Below are 23,518 nucleotides of genomic sequence, written 5' to 3' on the forward strand. Positions count from 1 at the left end.
ATATTTCATTACTATTAATAAGCAAATTAATTTAAGTCGGTCTAAATAATTAGTTCTGAAATTGATTTTATTATTCTATAAAGTATCAAGCAAGTTTCATAACAATCGAAATAAGTATTGGAAAGGATTTTATAGATATTAATATCAATATAAGTTAAATATTGTTGCTTTTTATACTTTTTGCCATGGTCCTCAGTTTACCATTTTGTACTATAAATGAATTTTAATTACATTTATTTACTTAACTTGCGTTGCCTTACAATGAATTAAGTCTGGATTTTAAAATTATGACTACAATTATATAGGAAAAAGTGCTATGTCCCTCAACAGTGACGTCATTAAATTTTTCTTCTTCTCTTGATAATTAAAAAAAAAACAAGTGTAGAATTTCCTTGCGGCCTCACCTTTATATTTTATCACCTAGGCAGCTAATAGTCATTTTAAAATAGTAACTATTTATCTCACTTTATAAACTTGGAAATTAGAGCTTCCATGTTGGGCTCATTTAACTCAGCAGACTTTTTAAGTCGTTAGCTTTTAGCAGAGACAGGTTTTCACTCGCAGAATGTTTAAGTATGGATTTCTCAAATAAGTGCTTAGAAATTCATGGTTAAATCCACATAACATGATTTTGCTCTGAATAAATTCATAGTTAGAGTATATAATACTAGAAAATAATTTTGATTATTTATAGTACTTTGTTGTTAGGCTATTTCTACCTCTGAAATATGGGAAAGTATTGACATGGAAATTCAGAATCTCAATCCATGGGCTACCCCCAAAAAGATATTAACCTCATTTTATATATATATATATTGGAAATTATTATATTTTCGCGTTATCCATCAATCAGGAATGGGGAAATCCATATTGTTGCTATTTAGTATATAAAATTATTGAAATAATACCATATGGTACCCATGATTTGTTTGTTTTCTTATATTTTGTATCACGTTGTTGATCTCAGTTTATATTATCAACTTTTGTCACGTTGTTTTCCTGCGAGTCTAGAGATCCCAGGTAATTGACAAAAATAATAACCATGACGAGGATAACGGATACGCAAAAGAAAAGTCGCTCACATCACAGTCTCAACCCCGACCGTCCAAATGTTAACAATGATTCCTCTCTTCGTACCAAAGGGACAATCAAACGTCTCCAGATGTACCGTAGCTCCAAGGCACGGCGAAATAAAGACGGAAAAATAATTAAGCCTGCAGCATTTCAGTCGCATGTTGAATGTGGTACACGAGCACGGATCGAACCATCTCGCACATGGTTCGCTAATTCTAAAGTCATTTCCCAGTCCAAACTTCAAAACTTTGAGGCACAAATCGACTCCGTAAAAAATGACCCCTACAAAGTGTTAATGAAAAAGACAGAGCTTCCCGTCACACTTCTTCGAGGTTCGTTTACTCTAGCGAAGATGATCGGTTAATTTATCTCACTCTTTAATTCCTTTTTCTTTTATTTAGAGTCAGCGAAACGCAAACGGAATCACATCCTTGATACTGAGCCCTTTGAAACTGTCTTTGGAAAAAAATCTCAACGTAAAAGACCCCATATCCTCAAATCGAGTCTCAATGATCTTATTGCATCTGTTGAATCCGCTCAGTCGACTTATGATCCCTCCAAAGATGGAGATTTAGAGGTGGAAGATGACGGCACTAAAATAGCTCCCCGAGAAATTATATTTGGTGCAGGGCAGTCTAAAAGGATATGGAATGAGCTTTATAAAGTGATTGATAGCTCAGATGTGGTAGTTCAGGTTATGGATGCTCGCAATCCTCTGGGAACGCGCTGTCCCGCTATTGAGAGCTACATGAAGAAAGAAAAGTCGCACAAGCACATGATATTTGTTTTGAATAAAGTGGATTTGGTTCCAACGTGGGTGACTCAGAAATGGGTGGCCATGCTGAGTGCTGAGGCACCCACAATTGCTTTTCATGCATCTGTGAAGCATCCCTTTGGAAAAGGAGCACTCATTAATTTGTTTAGGCAGTTTTCGAAGCTTCACGGAATGTCTAAACAAATCTCTATTGGTTTCATTGGATATCCCAATGTAGGGAAAAGCTCAGTTATTAATACCTTGAGAGCCAAGAAAGTATGTAATGTGGCTCCAATTGCTGGTGAAACAAAGGTCTGGCAGTACATCACTTTGATGAAGAAGATTTATTTAATCGATTGTCCTGGAATTGTCGTCTCTTCTGAGGATTCTGACGAAGATAAAGTTCTTAATGGCGCAGTGAGAGTGGAACTGGTTGCAGATCCTTATTGTTATATCCCTGCTATCCTTACTCGGATTAAACAGGAGTATTTGGAAAGAACTTATAAAATAAGGGGATGGAAGGATGCTAATGAATTTCTGGAAAAGTTAGCTCAAAAATCCGGTAAACTACTTAAAGGAGGTGAACCCGATCTGAATACTGTATCAAAATCTGTTCTGAATGATTGGCAAAGAGGGAAGTTACCATACTTCGTGCCTCCACCGGGATGTACCTCCTTAAAACCAGAGCCAGAGCTCAAATTTGATGTTCAGCAGGACTTGAGCGAAATTGTTCCAGTGTTTGATGAATTTGCGGATGAAAATAAAGAGGAGGACTCATCAACCAAAACAACTGCAACTACAACAACAAATAAACTTCAATCAGAATCAGAAACCAAAGAATCCAGTGACGCGGAACATAAAGAAGTTGAGGATTCATGCGAGAAAAACTCAGATAAAGAAATCACAGAAGATGATGATTTGGAAAAATCAACATTGAAAGAAGGGGAAAATGAAACGTCTAATAATACAGCGGAGGATCTAACCTCTCCTCAAAAAAGTATTGATACTTCGGATACTAAGATTGAATCTAATAACACGAATACCGAAAAGGATCTTCAAACAACTCCATCTGCCTCTTCACCTAAATCCCCCCTCCAAGAACAAAATGACAAAAGGAAAGAAAATGAAGAAAGTGAAATCTTCTTCGGGATTGTTCATAGTAAAATAGTTAGATTTTCATTTTTGTATTTCATTATGTGGAAGATTTAATACTTGCATATAAATGGTTTTTTTATTATAGAATATATGCTTAAATATACATATATTAAGGCACTTTTTAACATTATAAAGAGTATATTTTGTAACTTTTCAAAAGTCGTCTCCTTCCTCAAAATTTGTATTCTTAGCCATGGACAATATGTCACCTCCACGTTTTTTCATTAAATCCATTGCAAATTTCGTCATTGGTCCAGCATCCCAAGGGCAATTTGATGTTGCTGGACAGCGTTGACTTTGGATTTCTTTTATTTTGTCCTTACCCATAATATTTTTTAAGAAGTCTGACCTATGTAGGGTTTTGGGATCAATGTATGAAACTAGGTATGAAATAATGAGATGCTTACCCCATAAATTTACTAATTAAACTCGTGAAAAAATTATTATCATCGGATCGCATTCGCTTGCAGAGAGTTTCGGCCATGCAGGACCTCGTATCCACGTCGTAGCGATATAACGCCTGATCAACAGTATTAATTAAAGATGAAATGTTGCTCGAATCGTCGTCTGAATGAAATAATAATTATATAATACATTAGATTACTAGAAATGTATAATTATAGGAATAACTTACTTCGCCCCCAAGTAAATGCGGATAGATTTACTCCAGTAAGCCAATAAATGAACTGTGGAAGTAAAAATATACTCCCCGCCACTATTAATGCTCCAATCATTAAACTTTGCGTATCGAAATTAAACAAGTCAGTTGAACCATTGGTAACACCATTGATGATTGAACCAATAGCGGATAAAGGAAAGGATAAGAAAGGAACAGTGAAGGTTAATCCCAACTATAGTCAAACCACGAGGGAGGGGGATAATAAAGTTATTATAAAATAAATGTTCAACATTATTAATAATGTATATTGTATGAGGAGTACCTGAATACTCTGAGATGATATTCCAGATACATCGAAAAACTGTTTTAATGGACCATCGTTTCCTTTGAGTTGGGTTTTTGAATCATAATTTGATCCAAGACTCTGAGGAAACGAAGAGTAAGGGGACGAAGGAGAGTATAAATGGCTAAGTTGTCCATCTTCATATGATATCCTTTGGGCATTCTTTCGCTTTTGTGTATCCGTTAAGTACTGGGTGTACTTTTCGGAAAATTTCTCCAACTGCTGAGAAGGTTGCTTTTTTACACGACGCTGTTGACTGGATTTTTGTGATATGGTCAGGTGCTCCTTGGGGTATTTTGACTTAAAAAGTCTGTTTTCAAACTGAGCATAGTAATCATCTAAAAACCTGAATAAATAATATAGTAATGTGATTAGTATTTTTACGGGATATTAATGATAGTTATTATGATTATTTGGTGGTATCGAAGAGATTTCATCAATTATGTTTATTAAGAGGGAAGAGGTTAAGTTCTAAGGTAATTTCTAAACTTAGACAACAAAAAGCCTTTAGTATGACGAAATAAAAGTGTCTAATCCTCTCATGTTAATTTAAGATGGAACCCAGTTGTATATAAATATTTATATATTATCAGATAATCTGTTAAATAATCTATAGATGAGCATAAGATTTTTTAAGAGCATCGTTAAAATTAAGACTTAAATAAAGGATGATGTTATATAAAAAAGTCGTATTCTCTAGAAAATTCTAAAGGTTTTGTAGATACAATATATTATAATAAAAAAAGTTCCGTTTTACTTTTGCTTTCTTATCCCATATTTTCATTAAAATTAAAATACTTCTCCGGCGTGGCTACTCATCTAAGTGACAGTAGTCAGTAGATACTAGATAAAGTTACATCACGACATCAATACAATGAATATGTACGCAGCTAGACTAGCATTTCGTTGTCCTCAAAACTTCCGAGCCTATACCCAGGGAGGCCTATCCCGAAATGTACTTCGTAGAAGAACTGGAGCACAAGCTCAAACTCTCAAAGAGCCGAGCGCCAATCTTAAAACCCCCTTTTCCATTGGACAAGGAGCTGTAGCTGGAGCGTCTGTCATAGGGATTGGAGCCTTGGCCTTCTACGGCCTGGGTCTCTCCAATGAGCCAGGAACGCTGGAGAAATCCGTGGCTTGGCCATCCTATGTTCAAGAGCGAATTCAAAGTACATTCGGCTATTTTGGAGCTTCTTTGGGAGTGAGTGCCCTCGCAGCCACGGGTGTGTTCCGATCTCCTCAACTAATGGGATTCGTGTCAGGTGGAGGATTATTGTCTCTTGGTGTAAGCATGGCAGCCATGATTGGATCCGGCTACATGATGCGCTCTATTTCTTATCAAGAGAGTAAAGGGGCTAAACATTTGGCATGGCTAGCTCATTCTTCTATATTAGGTGCATGCGTTGCTCCGATTTGTCTTTTAGGAGGTCCACTACTACTTAGAGCAGCCATGTATACTGGAGGAATGCTCTCCGCTCTCTCTATCGTCTCTGTGACTGCTCCTTCCGAGAAATTTTTGTACATGGGAGGTCCTCTTGCCATGGGATTAGGCGTAGTATTTGCTTCTTCCATTGGATCTTTTTTTTTGCCTCCTACATCCCTTCTTGGTGCAAGCCTTTACAGCATGAGTCTTTATGGTGGACTCATTCTCTTTGGAGGATTTGTCCTCTATGATACTCAAAAGATCATTTATCGCGCTGAACACACTCCAAAATATGTTGGATGGGATCCCATCAATGCATCAAGTGGGATTTACCTTGATACATTGAATATCTTTATGAGGATTGCTCAAATTTTGGCAATGAATGGGGGTAATAAAAGATAGACACCATAAATTACCAACATTGGGACTTAAATACTTGAAATGATTTCATTATTTAACTGTATAGCTTAAATAAAGTCACCAAAATTATATTATCTCTCTCTTCGGCATGATTGGATTGTCACCTCTGTATCTTATATTATATGATGTAAACTAAAATTACGATTTATAAATAAAAACTATTTGTTCTGAATGTTATCTTATGTGAATTTAATCAAAATCCTATGATACAGAAGCCATAAATAGCAAATTACTGAATTTAAAATACATTCCTTTGTAGTTGAAGGAGAGAGATCTGAGTAATATGTGTTTACTTGATAAAATAAATTACGTTTTTGGGTATTACTTATAAATTCTAATGGGGTTTAAGTCCCCAAAACCCATGAAGATATTCCTTATAGATTCAAGCATTGTACATTTCTGTATATTCATGATGATTCATAATGAATAATATACTGAACTAATTCAAGTCGACAATGAAATCATTTTTAAATGCAGTAATGCTCAAGTAATTATGGGGTTCAGGCCAAGGAACATCACATACATAATTATACAAAATACAACAATAAAGGATATCTTTCTATTTTTATTATAGTAAACAATTTTAGACTCAAGGACCTTCACAACAATCAGAAACTAAAAAAATTGCAGCATGATAATTTTACCCAGCCATCAGTTGCGCTTCGTAAATTTATCAAGGTTAAATACGTTTGGAATTGAATTGAATATTTACAAAAAAAAAAAAAGAGTGTAGTAACGCTAAAACAACATAATTATGTTTGAAATGGTTATTAAACTAATTAGTTCCGATATTGAAAATGTTGTCATTTAAGAAAGTACATATTAAAAATTTAAATGGTTGGTAATTGGACTTCTAGTATTGTTGGAAACAATTAAATAGTTATTGATGTTAATCACATCAGCTATGACTAGACGAAATGTATTTGTCAATTAATGTTTTTGGTTTGAGAATTACGAAACGAAGACATAATCATTTTTTAGAATTTTTTGTCTTACTGAAGTGTATTGGTTCTCAACCTTTCAAATATAAAAATCCTTTTTAGAACAGGGTATCAGGAAACGACACCAATTCTTAAAATATTTAATACCTTCATACATTCATTTTTCTACGACTAGAAGAAACTGCCTTATATTGCGATTATGAATGATAGATTATTTATTCGTAAAGTAACTATCTATTCCGTAAATTATTCATCAATTAGAAAATTAACGAGCCCATATGATGGTTTAGGTATTTAATAAGACTCCTAAAACGCTTCATACGGAGCTGTTGATGTTTTATAGTCAAGAATGGTTTCTTCTAATATCTCATTGACTTCCTATCAGCAGCCTTGTGCCCCCATTAACACAGTATTCTTACTCTTGTTTCGATTTTTTTGCTAAATTCTGCCAAATTTGGTTACATCTAATAAAAAATCGGCTTGTTTAGGAACACTAATGGGAGGACGACAGCGGTGGCGGAACAAGAAGAAAATAGGACTATGTTTCCCAAAAACTACACATTCGGCTCAAAATCAATTAACGACCTCTTGGCATTGGCATGGAACCACTGAACTAAAACAAATATTTTCTTTTTTTAACAAAATAAAGACACAATACATAAGTAACTGCTTTATAGATTTACAAATTAGAGGATGAGTGGACTTACGATCCTTTCATCAGTATACGAATAAAACTTCCGCGTTTTCTTTTTATAATAATCTTTAGACATCATGTGTTATAAAGAAAATAAATTATTGTTGTATTTAAAATATTTTATTCAAAATAAAGGCATGTATACTATCTAATAAGTGATTAAATATAACTTCCTTTCCTATGCCTTTGTTTAAAAGACAAATCTACAAGGTGATCTGAATACTTTTTGAAAAGAAAAGAAAATCATTTGTACAAGCTTATTGATTTGTTTTATAATAAAAATGTCGGAAGTTGTCATATATCATAAATATACATTTATGCTAAGGACATGTTAATTCAAAGTATAATTATAGGAAGTACACAAAAAATAATTAATCCATTAATTGTATACGTGAATAATAATTAATAATCGTCTTGTTTTTATCACTTAAAAACATTGATTTTATTTTGTAGTTTCACCTACTAATCAACTAATGCTGAAAATTGGTTTCTGAGTCGCTATATAGACTACAAGTTTCAGATCTATGAGTTTTTGTAAGAGTACAAGGAGAAGGCGATGCATGCAAGACAAATGCATAGAGATAAAATATATAGAGTGATGACTGATGAAGTGAAAATTTAGTTGACGTCCTCAAAAAAGAAGAAATAGTTGAGCAAAACCTTCAAATTGTACTAGTTCGGTAAGTTAAAACATAGATGACGCTTCAAATATTTTTATTTTTTTAAATCTTTATTGTAATAATAATAATAATGAATCAGCATAATTATATGAATTTAGAGATGTCAATTCGTTAATTAGATATTTTTGAAAGGACTATTTTATGAATTATATTAAATTTTATTCAAATTCTTAAATTTAAATATTATTTCATTTAGCCTTTCAAAATATTAATAATGAATTTGGGAGATTGTTTTGACTATAATTCAATTTGAGAATCAATAATCATTTATTCTTGAATTGAATAAGGTTTGTGAGTATCCTACAAACTTTTTTCTTTTGAATCCTTTTATTTTCACCTTTTCCCAAATGATATAATTTTAAGGCTGCATAACATTTAGAAATATATTCATTTAGTGTGAATATATGGTTTGATTCATGAGATGAATCAAAGATATGATCATTAGTAGATTAAAGCGCCTAATTATTTTTCTAAAATCCGATATTTTGAAACGTCGAATAATTTCCCTTGCTAAATTATTTGATTTGATATGAGACTACTGAATTAAGATCCTTGTTAGTATTAGCTACCTGATATATGATTTGAAGGTAGAAAATAAACTACTGCTATAAAGAGGAGATTCTCCTACATTTAAAATAGTATTAGTACATGTAAAATATTATAACATAATTTCAATCCATATAAATATACTTTATTATGCATTTTTAAATCAATTTATACCAAATATAGACGATAATTCTTCTTTTAGAGGGAAATGTTAACAGACACTCGACCTATTAAGTAATGAATTCAATTTTTTTCCAAAAACCAAGCCCTCCTCAAAATATAATCCTGCAGACGCATATGTAAAATGACTAAGAACAGGATCAAGGCCGATTTTTACTGGAAGGTAAGTTAAGAGCGAAGTTGGATGGAATTAGTTAAATTTATAACGGTCTAAGATCGAAACCCAACAATATTATAATCATAATTTAAACATTATTCTAATTAAACTGGAGATTTTTAGCTACATTCTAAATTATTGTGATTAACGATTTTTTATTTTCAAATGTCCTCTCCAGACCATTGAGATGTGTACTAATAGCATAAATCTTAAATAAATAATAATTTCAAATGATGGGTTTTTATAATAAAAAAAAAGAAAAAAAAAGATGATTTAATTTTTTTAATAATAAAAATGTAAGTAACATAAAAATTATAGAACTTGAGTGTCCTTCTTCGAATATAAGGGGATTAGATTAGAGAAGTAATTCTCAACTTTTTAAATATAGTGATTCCTTTTAGAACAAGTAATCAGGAAACTACCCCAATTCTTAAAATATCCTTTATATATACAGTCATTTTTTTTGTACAAAAAAAACTGCCATATATTACGATTATATATTATTTATTCATACAGTAACTATAAACTCCGTTAATTCTTCGTTACAGAAGACAATCAACTGGCCGCCCTCATGGTTGACAACCCTTGACCAGCATTGGCAAGGTATTCTTCCTTTTCTTACAAAAAATTTAGCCACTAATTGAAAAAAAAATCAGTGAGATGCTGTCAAATTTAGCTAATTCAGTTCAAATTGGCTTATTTGCCCCTCCTGATGTGAGGAACAACAGCCGTAGTGCAACCAAAAGAAAACAAAAATCAAACATGTCCAATACTGGCTTAGACTTTCTATTGAGTGACTTAAGGAACTGTTACATTTAGTTTCTTAACATTGTTTTTTTAACGTATTTTTTATAATAGAAAATTTGGTCTCGAGTCAATTAACGACCCCTTGGCATTGGGATCGTGACCCAATGGCTGGGAGCCACTGGATTAGTTGTGTTTTCTACTTACCCTCGAGGAACTTTATCTTCATCTGAGAAACTAACCATGTAATCTCCCTCCATTGGAGACTCAGATTCTATCGTCGTGGATAGGGTGGTTGCGATCGATGTTGTTCCTATGGTTGTTGTGGAGGGCGTAAGAATGATTTTACGCCTGAGTTTCTTTCGTTTTCCCTCCCCAGCAGATACCATGGGACACAAGACATGACTCAAACATATGACAAGTATAAAAATTTGTTCATTTTTCATCTTGATCTGATGGACTCTGTTTAAGTTGTAGCAACAGAAACTAATGAATACGAATATAAATCTCTTTGGGATTTGTTTAAAAACAACATGTGCATTAAGTGTAACCGTTTACCAACACTCCTACAGGATTTTTTTTTTTTTTTGCTTACACTTTTACAAACATAAGTTACATTAATTATTATGGTATGTAGGACTATAAGATTAAAGACCATGACAGTTTTTTCTCTTCTTCATTTTGTCACACGTGTCGAATAGAACAAACCTTCAAAATACATATAAGGAAATAAATTTGTCAAATCGAACTTTATTTCCGGCTACATTCACGATAATTTCACCTTCTAGAATTAAACCAAGTTGGGATAATCTTATTGTTAATATTTTTCAATCAAGGGAAGCTTAGAAATGTCCAATTGGCTATGATCTTCATTGGTCTTGTAAATCCAACGGGAAAAAAAAGAGTCAGATAGATAAAACTACGGTTAAACAGATCACAATTCTGTCGATTTTAGACATTTTAGATTAATTGATAACACCCTGCAACAGCATTTTCACCCGTAGTCTAAAACCCACATTCATTATTGTTATTTAAGCCGTAAAACAAGGAAATGACAATTAAAACTTTCAAACTCAAAAGATTTGGCCTTTAAAGCCTTTTTTTTATTCAAGTTTTTTAGGGTATGGCTATGATTCAGTCCCATATTTCAACATGAAAGAACTATATAGATGGGAATCAAAGTAAATATTAAATTGATACAAACATTTCAGCATTTGAAAAATAAATTATTTATTACTTTATCTCGATTACAATTGATCAAAAATGTATATAAACACCAAAAAAAACGAGTAAATTGATGGACCTTACTTAGCAGCTAATATCTTTTTTATTTTTTCTTCAAATGCTGTAGGTATATCATAGCTGAAGTTGTAGAATAGACTTTATGTTTCAATTTAAAAAAGAAAAAAAAAAACAGGTAGATTTTTAATCAATTTAGTTTTTAATATTTATTTAGTAATTTAATAAAATAAGCTGGTTATGTTGTGTGTTTATAGATTATAGATATAGATTCCATTCAGGGAAAAAAATTGTATCACTTATTAGTTTGTAACTAAATGTATACTTAATAATTTAGATGTAAGTGGATTAAAACAAGTTTATAAATGCTTCATATTCAAAATAATTGACTAGTATTCACCTACTAATTAATTACACTAAAAACTCATAAACTCTTTTATGTCATTGTTTGTCACTGACCATGAATAAAAATAAAAATAAAACCAGAGGTGCCGCCGGTGTGTGTGGGTGGGTAACATCGGTGCCGTAGTGTACTTTCCAGTGGAGGTGGGCGAATTAGATGTAGTGAGGCAATCAGGGGCGTCCACATAATTATTTTATTTGGAGACGGAGGGGGGAATTGAGACGTTGCAATAAGTTGTCAAATAACTTTTTTAGAAGAGTACAAATCTTCTTTTTTCTATTTTAGACCTTAAATTTAGAAAAAAAGAGAAATTGATGTTTTTTTGAAAATAATAATATTTAAATTTTCTAATACAAGAAGATTATTATTTTTTTTTTTTGTGAAAGCTTTAAAAATTCTGAAAAAGGGGGGTGAAATAATAGTCCCACTGGGGTTACACCTCCTCTAATAGATATGTCAGTCGGAAAAAATGGTATATCAGTTGGAAAATCCTACGTAATACTTTATGGAAAGTAGAGTTTTTCGTGAAAAATCTCAAACTATTTATTAATCGGAAAAAATGATAAGTTTATAATCCAACACTCAAAAAAACACTTCAGACGGAAACGCCAGTTCTGAGCGTTTTTCGTTAGATAGCTTTATTAAAGGTTAATAGAAATACAAGGTTATACCATAACGCATGCACAACTGATGTTTGACTTGCACCACGTTTTTAATATTGACGTCATAGTAAATGAGTGGTTGCGTATTTTGTCAAAATCTGTTTTTCTTTCCCAGCTATCGCGCGGAAAGGTATATTAAATTAAAAATTCTAGCAATAGTGACGTCATAGACTATGAGGGGTTACGTGTTTTGTCAAAATCTGCCGGTCTTGCCCACCAGTTGGTACAAAACATCAGATTGAAAATTCTATCAAGCGCCCGATTATATGCTAGTCTAACCTTATATTTCCATTAACCTTGGATTTATTGAGCTATATCTGACGATTAATACAATGCATAAAAAAAAGCTTTAAGTATGCTTAAACCTTAACCGGTAACTTAAAAATGTGCATTTATAGTTTTGTGTTAGGTGATACCAGGTTTGTGTTAGAGCATTCCAGAATGAAAGTCAGTCAAAAAAGAGAATATTCGATACATTCTTGAGTATCACTACGGTCAAGGTGAAACGGCGGGCAAAAAAAAAATGTGTTGCTGATAGACCTAATAATGTATCTAATGTAATATCAAAAGAGCTATTCTATTATGGTTGTATGGAAGTCGAAAATGTCGATAAAATAATGGGAATTGTAGAGTTGGATCTGGATGTGAGCATTATTCCATTGTCCAGGAATTGAAGATTTACCAGAAACCCCGTTTGAAACCATACGAATGGGATAATCCCAATTATTTTTAGTTTATTGTCAAAATAAAGGGAAAGAACGCTCAGAACTTTTTACTTCCCCTATTATGATTAATTAAAATTTTGGTAGAGGATCGATCTGTACCAAAAGAACAGGTTTCCCCCTTCTTGATTTTAGTTTTACATACTAAATATGTATAACCATGAACTCGAATAATGGTATTTGAAATTGAGTCCAACTCAGCTTTCAAGTTGTTCATTTGTGACACAACTTGCCAAATTGTTGAATTAAAGACAGAAAGAGAGAATTAACACCAAATTAACCTCTGGTTTGAGGTGTACAGTATTACAAAAATCCTAAAGATTTTCAAAGCTGAGCTATAAATATGGATGCTAAAGAATCAAATTTGAATTGATGTCGGAATATATGAACTTGAATATAGCTCTGGTTTTCTCCTTTTTTTTTTTTAAAGAGTGTTGTCAAATGCCTTGGAGTAACTTGAAATGTCGTTCTGTTGTTTTAGAGGTCGTTCTTTGTCTCTGCATATAGAAGGTGTATTCAAAAAGAAGGGGGACTGTTGTGTATAATTATCTATGAGTAAAACACTAATTAATATCTTAGACTTGTCGCCATTTTTTATTTATTAATTATAAGTCTAGTTAAAAGAGAGTTACATGCTACTAAAATACAGAGTTCTTTTTAAGATATAAAATAATCTGATAGATGAAACTGGTAAAGTAAGCCTACTTATTACTATAAATAACTGACTTTGTATTATTTAGTTATTCATCAATTTGTATGTTGTCCCCTTCAAAATAAGTATTTTGTCAAAGCTTTTTCCAATCCTCGAAGCACGTTTCCGTATAACCTTGCCTTGCACTATGCTGATCGAGTAGTAAAAAAAAACAAAAAAACAGCGATCAAAACTTTCAATTTTGATCGAATCTTCCCGGCCATCTTGGAAGAGTTTATACCACTTTGAAACATTTTTCTTTTACTTGGAACAGTTTCACCGTATGCCACTGTTAACATTCCAAGGGTTTTGGAGCACTTTATTTCTTTCTTTTTGTACACAAAATTGGATGCAAATTCTTTGATCCATGTTTTGCAAAAGCAAAAAATTGCCCAATACGCAAAATACTTCGTACCATTATACCTCCCACAAACAAACTAAACATACTATATAGCTGAACAGTAAATAATTGTTCGTGGCTAGTGTACTAACATAAACAAATAGAGCATACCAACTGTACATTGCCCGGGAAATTTGAAAAGTCACCTTATTTTTATAACATACCTCGTATATTTAAGGTGTAATTAAAAGAAAACCATTATTTTTAATGGATTTTTATCTTAACAAAGTTCTATTAGTGTTTATCTTCTTTGCAATCAAAAAACTAAAAATACTAAAAAAATAATAATTTTTTTAGTATACGTCTTATAAAAAATCAATAAAATAGTTTGGAACCTATCTACATATACATAAATAATCTAGAATAGATGAACAAATTCAAGAAAAAATTATCTGGCAGGAATCCAATTATTCTATAATGATATTTGGTTTATATTTACAATCTACGTATAAATATTACTTAAGGTTTTAATAATATTGTCTCATGAGTAGATACAATTTTTTTCTAATTTATCACGGAAATAATTGTGTGAATCAGTATTTTGTCAATCTTAATTTAGAAACTAGGATCATACTCAGTTTACTCTGGTCATTCAAAAATTGAAAGAATCACTTCTTGATTTTAATATGATTTAAAAAAAAAAAATTACACCGTGTAATACGAATGTTGTTAAAATCAAGGCTAAAAGAAATACAAGGTTATAGCATAACGTGTGTACGACTGATGTTTGACTTCCACAAATTTCATCATTTGCTTCAATTCATTTGAACAAATTTCGAGTCTCTAATTGTTGCCACGGATTATTTAATACATATAACAATCATTTTTATTGTATCTCTTAATCTTTCTTTTAAAAATAAAAAAAAAGTGCTCGGAATACACTGGTGGTTAAAGATAGGACAGATCAGCATTTTTTCATCTCCGTGTGGGTTTGGATCTTAACCGTAAATATTCGAGTGATTTCAAGAACCCAAAATTTTGGATCCAGATTCGAAATCAAAATTAGAAGGATACTTGTCTCAAATTTTATGAACATTTTACCTAAAATTCGTAACTTAACAAATAGGGTCCGGATTAAGGTTACATTTTTATAACTGAATATTGATACCTAAACAATAAATAACTATCACTATTAGAAGTTTAATATTATAATAATTGTTATAACACAAAGACTGAAAATACTCGGGCTTAACAAAGAAAGGTTTTTTGCGTTCAAAATTGGCTTTATTTATTAATTTTTTTATTCCCTTGATGTCCTTATAACACTTTTTAAGTCGTTATTTAGCTTGAACGGTATTTTTTTTCCATCAAGAAGCAATGTCAAATTTAAACACAAAATCGTTTTTGGTCCATTGTTTAGCACAGTCACTCACAAACTAGGGTACAGATTATCATGCAATTTTGACAGCCTTATTTTGAGGTTGATACTAACTGAAAATGAGGTGAATAAAAAAAAAAAAAATAGCGCCATTTATTTGTGAACCTCGGGACTTTTCAGTCTATGTGCTAAAAACATTGGACACGTCCTTATATTTATTGTATCTCATAACATATCCACCTAAAAGAAACAAAATAAAAGGGCTCAATGTCAGTTGGTAGTTAGCCAATCCTTCAAACGACGGAATTATTATTCAGTTATAGTTGATAATTGTTCACGGCTTAATAAGAACTAATTTGTATACAATTAATCAATATTAAGAACATCGATTGGAAGACAAGAAAAAGAAACACGCACAGGGGACAACTACATACACTATACATTTTTGTGTTTGTGAGGTACTGCAGGGTAAAATAACCATGCAATGCAACTGTCTATGTAGATGTGGCTCCAAGCACAAATCAAAATAAATAGAGATACTAATTTCAATGTATGTAGATAAGGCGATAAGTCATCGTAAAGGTACGAGTGTGTACTACGAACATTTTTTGGACAGTATTCCTTTTGCCCTGTTCAGTCGTGAATTATTGTCAAAAACGCGTCGAAAGCGACCAAGAAAATTACGGATGTAAACGGGCCCTCACTCTTTGGGTTCATGTTACACAACAGTGGTTTGAGCGATTTTGTTCTGGTTTAGTAGATGTGAATGATGCACCACGCACTGTTAGGCCTCCCGTCAAAAATGTCGATAAAATCATGGAAATTATCGAGATAAATGGCCATGTTAGTAGTCTTAGCATACCCCATCGGTAATAAAACTATTTTGAACCATTTTCAGAAGGCTGGTTAAAAAAAGAAACTCGATGTTTGGGTACCACACAAGCTGACACAAAAAAGTCTAATGGACCGAATTTCCATCTGGAAATCGCTGCTGAATCGAAACGAAACGATCAATTTCTGAAGTGGATTGTGGCTGACAATGAAAAATGGATCACTTACGTCGATATCAAGTGACAGAGATTGTGGTCGAAAAGGAAAGTGATGCTGGGTTTTGGATGGGATTGGCAGGGAATAATCTACTATAAGCTGCTCTCTACTCTGATCAATTTGACCTTTTGAAGCTGGCCACTTTAGGTTAATTTTTCCACAAATTAATATTAGTAAAGTTAACTGATCAATCTATTTTGGTGTTTCGACCTTTTTTTAATATTTTTTTGATTAAAAATATATAATAACAGGGGCGTCCGCAAGGTGTGAGTTGGAGGGGCTATATCCTCCCCCCAAAAAACAAATGAAGGATTTTTTTTCTGAAAAATATTTTTGATATTTTTTTTAAATTTAAAATTTAATTTTCAATTTTTTTCCCAAAAAATTTTATGTTCATTTTTGTGAATAGCTATGGATTTTTAAAATTGCATTTTTTGGATTTGTTTTCAAAAAATCAAAAACCAATCAATCTCTCCCCAAAATAGAATCCTGTGAACGCCCCTAAATAACCATTATGGGTACTTGGTAGAGCGCAAACCTAGTCCTAAAGTAATTTCCCCATAACATTAATTTTCCTTTCTGCTACTATAAATTATATATTATTTGAAAGCTACATTTAATGACATGCAATTATTCATAATGAAATACCCCTTTCTTTATAAGCTCTGTACTTCTTCAGTATCTCCAAAGACGAAGTATACTTGGCACAGGCATCATGCTCGACCCTCTCCCAGAGATAATAGAAATCGTATAGGTTCAGGTCCGGACTGTTTATAGGCTAAAAATCCGGGCTCCAAAACTGAGGACATTTTGCGGCCAAGACATCTTACACTTTTTTGACCTTATGGGCGTTTGGAAGGAGTAATTTATTCCTTGGGCTACTCCATCCATACAGGGAATGTAAATTGCAAGTGCAAAACCAGAATCAGTCGACGACAAAGCTGGATCTACACGAGGTCGCCAGGTCCTTCTAAAGCTTCCGGCGCCGTGTGGGCAAGGTCATCAAGAAAGGCGGATCTCAATAAAAATAATTTAAAGTCATTAAATGTAGCTTTCATATAATCAAAAAATTATGATTCTACTACATCTAATTCCTTCGTTATAAGCCTTTAAAGATTTTTCCAATTTATCTGGCCCACTCTGTATAATAGATTACAAATATAATGATTTTGAAAAAGTGTCTAATACATACCCCTTCTATTTTTTGACCCGCTCCTTCCTTTTCCTATCACTTTTACAAAAATCCGATCGCTAGTAATTGCATGAATGAGTATGTACTTTAGACCACCCTTTAAATTATTAAAATCAAGGTTGGACATTTTGCAAAATGCCCGGCTTCACAATATTTTTAACTGATTTTTTTTATGGGGCAGTGTCCTCATAGCTTGACCCGTATTTTTTCCCATCAAGAAGGACTGCAAAATGGAAACATGTTTTAGGAAAAAGTCAAAAGTATAGTCACACTTAACACAATAACTCACAAACCAAGGAACATATTGCGATGAAATTTAATAGCTGTCCTTTGGAGGTTGTTTCTAATTGAAAATGAGGCAAATTTAAAAAAATAGTATTGTCATTAATGTGTGCAGTCCCGGACTTTTCAGCCCATGTGTTATCAGCAGTGATGGAAATCCGGTGTAGTTTTTAGCTAGCCCATTTTTTTTTTTTTTAAATTGGTAATCTGAAGAATGAGTTTTCTTTTCTACTCAGCAATCGTCATTATTATTTAATTCCTGAGTGAGTAGTTAATTTCATTTTCTAATTAGATTAAATTATATTTCAAACCTGATTTACCATTCGTGTGCGCTCATAAAAGATGGGAGAGGAACCCGGGGGATTTGTTGCAGAGTTATCCTTGTAAGTCCTTGTTGGATTCAGAGTAGAATTGGGGATCAACATCGGAGTAATTCAAGAAAATGTCCTTGTGTATACCCTTCCTCTATTGTCACAGCTGATCTAATGAAATGTCATGGTCATTATTAATGCTCCTCCATGACGTTCTTCAATTTTGTTTAGGGTTACCAATTTGTTTTTCGTTTTTTTTAACATGCCCATTCTACACTGGATTTTCCTCAATGCTTATAGTTATGATTAACAGTAATGTTATGTAATAATGTAATTAAAGAACAAAGCTCAAGTATAATGAATTTATTAATAATACACCTAAGAATTTTATTTTTTTATACACATATCATGATGTTAATTGAAAAATAGGAGCTAAATAATAATTTAAATCATCTTCAGTTTTCCTTTTAAAAACCAAAGAACAAGAACATTCGATAGTACTGTAGTGTGTAATAACAAAGCTTTTTACATACAGATCACAATTGTCTTCAGTAAGAATGAATGTATGATGAGAGAAATATTTATACGACAGAGAGAAGGAAAAGAATAAATATTAGTTACTTAATCGTAAAGTGTTTCGAATGACAAGGATATTGTAAAATACACTACGACTAAAACGTCTACTAAGCAAAAAACAAAAATAATCATCGTTATTACGCACCTAAATCCTTGTTAATATGATTTGATCCCCCTTTAAATACTAACTCAATAAAATGTAAGCTAAAACATGAGTGATGCAATAAACAAATTCGATACAATATCTGATAGAAGAGAGGGGGGTAGAGAGATCCTTTTCCCAATAATGAGTAGTATTATAATTATAATTAAATCGTTGAACAAATTTATTCGTGTACAAAAATATGATTTTATGTCACTTTTACCCTCCGCTCTCATCATTTGATTTAAAAAAAAGTCAAAGAGTTAGAGATAATAATAATATATGCATCTGACAGGGTGGGTGGGATACTCGTCAGTAAAACAAGGAGGATAAGTGAGTGATTTACCATAACTATAACAATAGATATTCAGCTATTTATCAGAATATCTGTTGGTCCCCTTCTAATACCTATATTAATTATAATAAGTATTTATCAGTCTTTGCCATTATACATGTATGATGAGGAGGGCCAAGTTCTCCATAGAATCACAAATCACATTCTATATAATATATTATTTTGTATTTTGTTATAATATATATAAATCATTCATTTTATATTATTTAAGAAAAAACGTGTATGTATTTGAAAGAGGGTCAATACATCATATCATGATTATTTTCCCCTGATGGTTGTCTGTGATGATGATATTTACTGAGGGAGGGTGTGCATGATATTGACCAATTTAGCATATTATATAGAGAGTACATAATTAATGATAAGTATTCGTAATTGTGTATGTTTTTTCAATAATAACCCGGGAGTGTTGTTGGTAGGGTAAGGCGTGCAACTTTTTGGTAGATTATAAAATAAAGAAGAGTTTTTTTTTCAATAATAAAAATAGGTATGCTCCCAATTTCGTAAAATAATTAGTTTAAAATGTTTTTTATTTGTAGTGGTACTTATAAATTTTCTACTTTAAAGTTTGTTTACGTTGCTGACGTACTTTAATTTGGGAAATCCCTTGTTTTTGTGGAGCTGCTGCCAGGATGAGTTGTTGATGTTCTTGTGAGGCTGGAGAAGGGAGTTGTTGTTGTTGTTGTTGAAGCTGTATAGCGACTAAATTAGATTCATTTAATTGTTGTGGAGAGGCAGGAATGGAGGAGGAAGAAGGTGATAAAAGTCCAACTTGCTGAGGTGATATGGCATTTACAACAGGGCTCTTGAGGGAATTGATGACTACTTGCTGGGACTGACCTGAGGATTGAATCCCCCCTGTTGATGGTCTAACAATGGATTGTGTTCGAACGATTTGAATTTGTCCCGTATTTTTATTTTGACTGTTAGGTACTTGTAAAAAAACAGGTTGTCCGGGTCTAACTTGAAGCAAAGGGCTTCCACTCGTTACAGTCTTAATTTGGGACGTCACAACAGGTTTTATATTTGCCAGGGATGAGGTTTGTTGAGGCAATTGAATTATGTTTCCAGGACTTTGAAACAGTACTGTTTGATTACCGCTTGATACGATTTTAGGTAAGTTTACTTTTTGCTGACCCTGAGCAATCACATTTCCAGCCGAGTGAGTAACATACACATTAGGACTAGAAGATACACTATCCGTATTGTTCGTTCCATCCGAAAGATTAACTGATAATGTAACTGGGGAAGGAAGACCTTGTATTGATAATTGTACAGGGATACTCGAAGATGAGGATGTAGCGATACCACCAGAATTGTTAACAACTCCACTTTGAAGAAGGTTCTGTAAGCTCACAACATTGGTTGTCTGTTGCGTTGATTGTTGTGCCTGAACAGAACTGCCGTCACTAAAACCATTAACAGCTTCTTGAACAGGCAAAGTGATCATAGATGAAGTAGGAACAGTGCTTAAAGATTTGGAATGCCCTATAACAGGTGTCTGAGAAGTCGAGAATTGTTGTTGTTGAGGTCTAGGAGAAGATGAAATTAAGCGTGGTGATAGAAGAGGACTTTGTCGAACTGAAGTCCTAACAGGTTGAGCAGGCTGCTGGAGTTGTTGGAGTAATGGAGACATTTTTGTTGAATAAATCGTAGTCTGTGAAGTAGTTACACCTCCGGTAGCTGCAGGTTTTGCCAAGAGAGCGGCAAGAGTAATATCATTAGTTGAGTCTGTACTAGAAGCTGTAAGTGGAGTAGGCGTTGCCGTCACTGCGGCAGAAGTAGTAACTATGGCCTGTCCACTAACAAGTCTTTCTAGTAAAGTACTTCCAACTGAAACAGCTGCAGGACTATCAGCACTAGGAGTATTGGCTAATAAAGCCTGTAGTCCTGGAGCATCATGACTAAGTGTCTTAATTCCCCCAATCTTTGTTTGAGAGGGAGTAACCACCAACTTTGATTTAATAGAATTTTGCTGTGCCTGAGAATAACTAGGTAAAGAGGCTTGAGTCAAGGTTCCACTAATAACGGGGCGGGATAACTGAGCTGATATAGGTGACACCTTCACTGAATTAGTGGCAATTTGTATTTGTTGTTGCTGAACGGCTTGAGCATTCAGGATTTTATGAAGGGAGAGTTGTTTCGATACTAATTTAGGATTCGAAGGTTGCGCCTTGATGGTTGGAGTGTTGATGGTGTTTGAATCAGCTAACGATGCTTGAGGAACTGGCCTTGTAGGTAACTGAGCAAATGTCTTGGAAGATTTGTTGGCCTCAAATTCAGCAGATTCTTTCATGAGAGCTTGCTTGATTGCAGATATCTCCATATCCTTCTGTTGCTGCTGTTGAGTCGCTAAGGAAGCTTGAACAGTAGAGTTATTCTCGTCAGGGAAGACTGGAATGATATCAACGGGTTGAGTAGGAATTTTATTTTGAATAGCAATAGGGGAAGCATTACCGGTAGTAGTTGTCGTCCGCTGCAATTGTGTCTGAAGAATGGATGGGGTGGCAACGTTGTTGTTATTGTTCTGATTATTTTGCTGAGCAGAATTCGTAACTGAGGAGGGATTATTGAACTGTATGATTCGTGTTTGAGGTTGGACAGCCTGCTTTGGAATTGCATTGAAGACTGCATTGCTACTACTTTTCACAAGGATTTTGTCTCTTTCGTTAAGTCGTTCTCTCATTCCAGGAGTGTAGGTGACTCTAGGAGGTTGATTGGGCACACGATGTGTTATCTTGACAGACTTTCTCCCTTCTTCCGTAAATATCTCTGTAAATTGATTAATATATCGTAGGGCATGAGGCTGTGTTCCTAAAACGAAACGACAGGTGGAGCCCTTATTTTCATTTTCTCTATAATCTCTTTCAACATAAAGTTCTCCAAGGTACTCATCGTTGGCTAGTCGTTGATATATTGTCAATCTTGTATGGTAAACCCTTGCCATACTTCTCTCTGCTGTCTCCAGAATATACTCTTCAACAACATGAGGCGTCATGTCATTGATTTCTGCACGTTTTTGAATGGTTCTTGCTCTCTTGCTCACATCTGTGTATGTAGGGGGTGCCTGTGAAGGGGTAGGATGGCTAAAGAGAGACACATTACGAATAGATGCTCTCACAGAAGCCTGATGCTTTGCCAGCGTCTCTTCTGGAGAAAGACCTCCTTTGGCACTTCGTTGAGAATTAATAAAGTCTAAGAGCGAATGATGTGGAAGGGGTGATGCCGGAGATTCCTTCTGCCACCGCCTTTTTCGGTGAATTCGTCTTAAAGGGACGGTATTGAGCTTTTGCCTTGAGAGTAGGGATTTTCTGGCGACAAGTGAAACCACGGGATTAGGATCTAAACAAAGTGGACCTGAAAGAAGAAGGGCCAGTTCTCCTTCGAGGGATAATTTTTCCTCTGGGGACCAGCCACAGGAAATGAGATTGCTATCACAGATAATACTTTGGGTACTGGGTCTGAGTAGAAGCGTTTTGAAGGAGGAGCAACGACGCACTTCCGCCAAAACACAGCCCTCCATCCAGAGTTTAGGTTCCAATAAATCCAACAGAATAGGAGGCAATTCCTGACTTTCGAAATAGTTTAATAAAGGATCATCTGGAGTGAGTCCCCCGAGAAGAAGAGTTTCCTTCCCTTTCACAAACGTCTTGAGGCAAATGAGTCCATCAGGTCCGAGGGTAAGGAGGAGACGAGATAAACTCGGGTCGGAACGCAGCAAGTTATCCAGAAGATTCCGGCAAGGATTCACATGCGAACAGACACGATCCTCTTTCAGGGACTCCCGGACATGAAGTCGAAGGAGTCGTTCTTCCAAAGATCGTCTGGGCCCATCCTCCTCTTCCGTTGTTATCGTCATGGACTCCTCTTCGCCATCACACGAACCACCTTCTGCACGCTCCAATGTTGCGTCCGCCCAACTTAGGAGACCCTCCCATAGCTGAGACATTCCCGCCACTCAGATTATGACCACGATTAATATCGCTTTTCTCGAAAATATCCACCAAATATTTATTTATTTATTATTCTTTCCACATTCTTTTCCTTTGCACTTATTCAAAGTCTCTTCTCTTCTTTTCCTTCCTTTTCTTCTTCTTTTTTCTTTTTCTATCCACTGCGTACAACTACTAGAGGCACTAATCGTAGAGAATTCAAGGCCTGCTCGATTTTAACTCCGCCTTATCTACATTACAGAAGGACTACCAACCTATACTTCCTTCTTCTTCTTCAACACCTCTTTTATTCATCCCTTTGGTAAGACTGTTGACATCTTTAAATCGTCAGGCAACACTGAAATGAAGATTGAACTTTATCTTCTTGTGGCGTCCAATTTTTTTGACTTGAGTGCAAAAAATTTTTCACAGAGGTGGAGATTCCAATAATTAGTGGTTTAAGAATAAATTAGCGAAATATCAAAATTGTAAGATCTCTAATCTCATCATTACTCC

The 23,518-nt window shown here is 33.9% G+C and overlaps 4 protein-coding genes across 4 annotated transcripts; 2 read left to right on the forward strand and 2 right to left on the reverse strand.

Annotated features, from left to right (window-relative positions):
- Positions 1 to 712: 712 nt before the first annotated feature.
- Positions 713 to 3,117, forward strand: Ns2 (nucleostemin 2). Its single transcript, XM_040725670.2, has 2 exons — positions 713 to 1,406; positions 1,476 to 3,117. Exons 1-2 carry the CDS (start codon positions 1,043 to 1,045, stop codon positions 3,035 to 3,037), a joined length of 1,926 nt encoding a protein of 641 aa, XP_040581604.1. The 5' UTR covers positions 713 to 1,042; the 3' UTR covers positions 3,038 to 3,117.
- Positions 2,997 to 10,202, reverse strand: Desi (DM4/DM12 domain-containing protein Desiccate). Its single transcript, XM_040725671.2, has 5 exons — positions 9,938 to 10,202; positions 3,925 to 4,291; positions 3,618 to 3,834; positions 3,391 to 3,550; positions 2,997 to 3,332 (listed from the first exon to the last, which is right to left on the reverse strand). The coding sequence occupies exons 1-5, from the start codon at positions 10,174 to 10,176 to the stop codon at positions 3,137 to 3,139; spliced, it is 1,179 nt and encodes a 392-aa protein (XP_040581605.1). The 5' UTR covers positions 10,177 to 10,202; the 3' UTR covers positions 2,997 to 3,136.
- On the forward strand, positions 4,712 to 5,953 carry LOC121129991 (growth hormone-inducible transmembrane protein). Its single transcript, XM_040725673.2, has one exon. It carries the CDS (start codon positions 4,820 to 4,822, stop codon positions 5,768 to 5,770), a length of 951 nt encoding a protein of 316 aa, XP_040581607.1. The 5' UTR covers positions 4,712 to 4,819; the 3' UTR covers positions 5,771 to 5,953.
- Positions 10,203 to 19,582: 9,380 nt separating the features above from the next.
- LOC121130125 (uncharacterized) lies at positions 19,583 to 23,192 on the reverse strand. The gene is made up of 2 exons (XM_040725851.2): positions 21,528 to 23,192; positions 19,583 to 21,464 (listed from the first exon to the last, which is right to left on the reverse strand). Exons 1-2 carry the CDS (start codon positions 23,017 to 23,019, stop codon positions 19,627 to 19,629), a joined length of 3,330 nt encoding a protein of 1,109 aa, XP_040581785.1. The 5' UTR covers positions 23,020 to 23,192; the 3' UTR covers positions 19,583 to 19,626.
- Positions 23,193 to 23,518: the final 326 nt, after the last annotated feature.

This window comes from Lepeophtheirus salmonis, chromosome Z (genome assembly GCF_016086655.4).
Source record: "Lepeophtheirus salmonis chromosome Z, UVic_Lsal_1.4, whole genome shotgun sequence".
Taxonomy (NCBI): Eukaryota; Metazoa; Arthropoda; class Copepoda; order Siphonostomatoida; family Caligidae; genus Lepeophtheirus; species Lepeophtheirus salmonis.

What these genes read in the sequence shown, in the direction of transcription:
- Ns2 (XM_040725670.2), top strand. Translation starts at nt 1,043, where the DNA reads ATGACGAGGATAACGGATACGCAAAAGAAAAGTCGCTCACATCACAGT. An exon ending in TCCCGTCACACTTCTTCGAG is followed by an intron (nt 1,407 to 1,475) that starts GTTCGTTTACTC and finishes TCTTTTATTTAG; the next exon opens with AGTCAGCGAAACGCAAACGG.
- LOC121129991 (XM_040725673.2), top strand. Translation starts at nt 4,820, where the DNA reads ATGAATATGTACGCAGCTAGACTAGCATTTCGTTGTCCTCAAAACTTC.
- Desi (XM_040725671.2), bottom strand. Translation starts at nt 10,176, where the DNA reads ATGAAAAATGAACAAATTTTTATACTTGTCATATGTTTGAGTCATGTC. An exon ending in CGCATTTACTTGGGGGCGAA is followed by an intron (nt 3,551 to 3,617) that starts GTAAGTTATTCC and finishes TATTTCATTCAG; the next exon opens with ACGACGATTCGAGCAACATT. An exon ending in TTAATTAGTAAATTTATGGG is followed by an intron (nt 3,333 to 3,390) that starts GTAAGCATCTCA and finishes AACCCTACATAG; the next exon opens with GTCAGACTTCTTAAAAAATA.
- LOC121130125 (XM_040725851.2), bottom strand. Translation starts at nt 23,019, where the DNA reads ATGTCTCAGCTATGGGAGGGTCTCCTAAGTTGGGCGGACGCAACATTG. An exon ending in GCGGACGACAACTACTACCG is followed by an intron (nt 21,465 to 21,527) that starts GTAATGCTTCCC and finishes ATATCATTCCAG; the next exon opens with TCTTCCCTGACGAGAATAAC.